The sequence below is a fragment of the Hypomesus nipponensis genome, chromosome 1 (genome assembly GCF_054491055.1).
Source record: "Hypomesus nipponensis isolate SF chromosome 1, ASM5449105v1, whole genome shotgun sequence".
Classification (NCBI taxonomy): domain Eukaryota; kingdom Metazoa; phylum Chordata; class Actinopteri; order Osmeriformes; family Osmeridae; genus Hypomesus; species Hypomesus nipponensis.
In genome coordinates, this window is record NC_140361.1 from 13,051,158 (window position 1) to 13,052,500 (window position 1,343).

General features: G+C 57.0%; 1 protein-coding gene across 1 annotated transcript in view; it reads right to left on the reverse strand.

The window, feature by feature from the left end:
• Positions 1-265: 265 nt before the first annotated feature.
• LOC146302635 (ephrin-B1-like) overlaps positions 266-1,343 on the reverse strand; it is a 42,845-nt gene continuing 41,767 nt past the window's right edge. Inside the window, exon 5 of the mRNA XM_084699122.1 lies at positions 266-793. Coding sequence (XP_084555248.1) covers positions 354-793 — 440 coding nt within the window. The 3' untranslated portion in view covers positions 266-353. The remainder of the gene's footprint in view (positions 794-1,343) is intronic.

Genomic DNA, 1,343 nt, shown 5'->3' on the forward strand with positions numbered 1-1,343 from the left:
GGTGGGGTGAGAGGGTCAACCACCCTTGAACAACCACAAAACGTCCACATTCCGCTGCTCCTCGTCCTCCGAGGGGCGTCTCTCTCTCTCTCTCTCTCTCTCTGTCTCTCTCTCTCTCTCTCTCTTTCTCACTCTCCAGGCGCTGGGCAGCAGATCGTCAGGAAAACACAGGCTGGCACCCTCCTCATCCTCATCATTATTATCATCATCAAGCCCCCCCCCCCCCTCCCCAAATAACAACCCCAAGAGAAACTGTCCCCAGTGGATGAACACACTCTCTCCTCTCCTGACAACTCAGATGTGTGGTAGGTGACGCCTCATCTCTCCTCTCCTCCTCCTCTCCTCCTCCTCTCTCAGACCTTGTAGTAGATGTTGGCGGGGCTCTGAGGGGGCATCTCCTGGACAATGTAGACCGGGTGTCCGTAGTCTCCGCTCACCTTCTCGTAGTGCGGGCAGTAGTTGTTCTCTGTCCGCAGCGGGATGATGATATCACTGGGCTCCGTCCCCGCCCCGCCTCCGCCGCCACCGCCGCCGCCGCCAGGGAGCTTGTTGTGATTGGTCAGCGTGCTGAGCGACAGCGCCGAGGGGCGGGGCTGGGAGTGGGCGGCGTGCTTGCGGGAGCGCTTGCGCATCTTGATGAGGAGGATGACGAGGAACAGGATGAGCAGGAGGAAGATGATGCAGCCGGCGCCGATGGCTGAGAAGACGGCCACCTTGGACCCCAGGATGCCGTCTGAGGAGGAGGACGAGGAGCTGCCGCTGGACCCAGCCCGGTTGCCGTGGTTACTAGAGTCTACGACACAAGAGATGGGGAAGGGGAGATGGAGGCAGGGGGGAGGAGAAGGGGAGGGGAGCGATGACGAGGAGCAAAGGGAGGGAGAGGGAGAGGGAGAGGGAGAGGGAGAGGGAGAGGGAGAGGGAGAGGGAGAGGGAGAGGGAGAGGGAGAACGTTTTAAGAAGAGTTTTCATGACATGAATTGTCACAGCCCCATGTGTACTTTACAGTAATTATCTATCCGAATGTTTAATGCCTGGAACGACCACAATAACATTTGTGTTTGCTTAGCCTGACTGACAAGCCCCATTGATGTCATCTAATTGAATAAGGCTAATCAGAACAGGCTCCTAATGAAATCTGGAGTTGCCCTTCATCACTTTGTCAGATTGCGACTGTGATATGGGTTGGCCCGGGCTGGGGGCAGAGCTCCCTGCAACCAGGCCACAGTTCCTATGTGCAGAGGCCACGAGAGATATGGAGAGAGGGAGGGCGAGGCAATGGAGATATTTGGACATCTGATTTTGTTTAATCCTTCTGTCTGTGGGGGTTATGGGGGGGGGGTGGT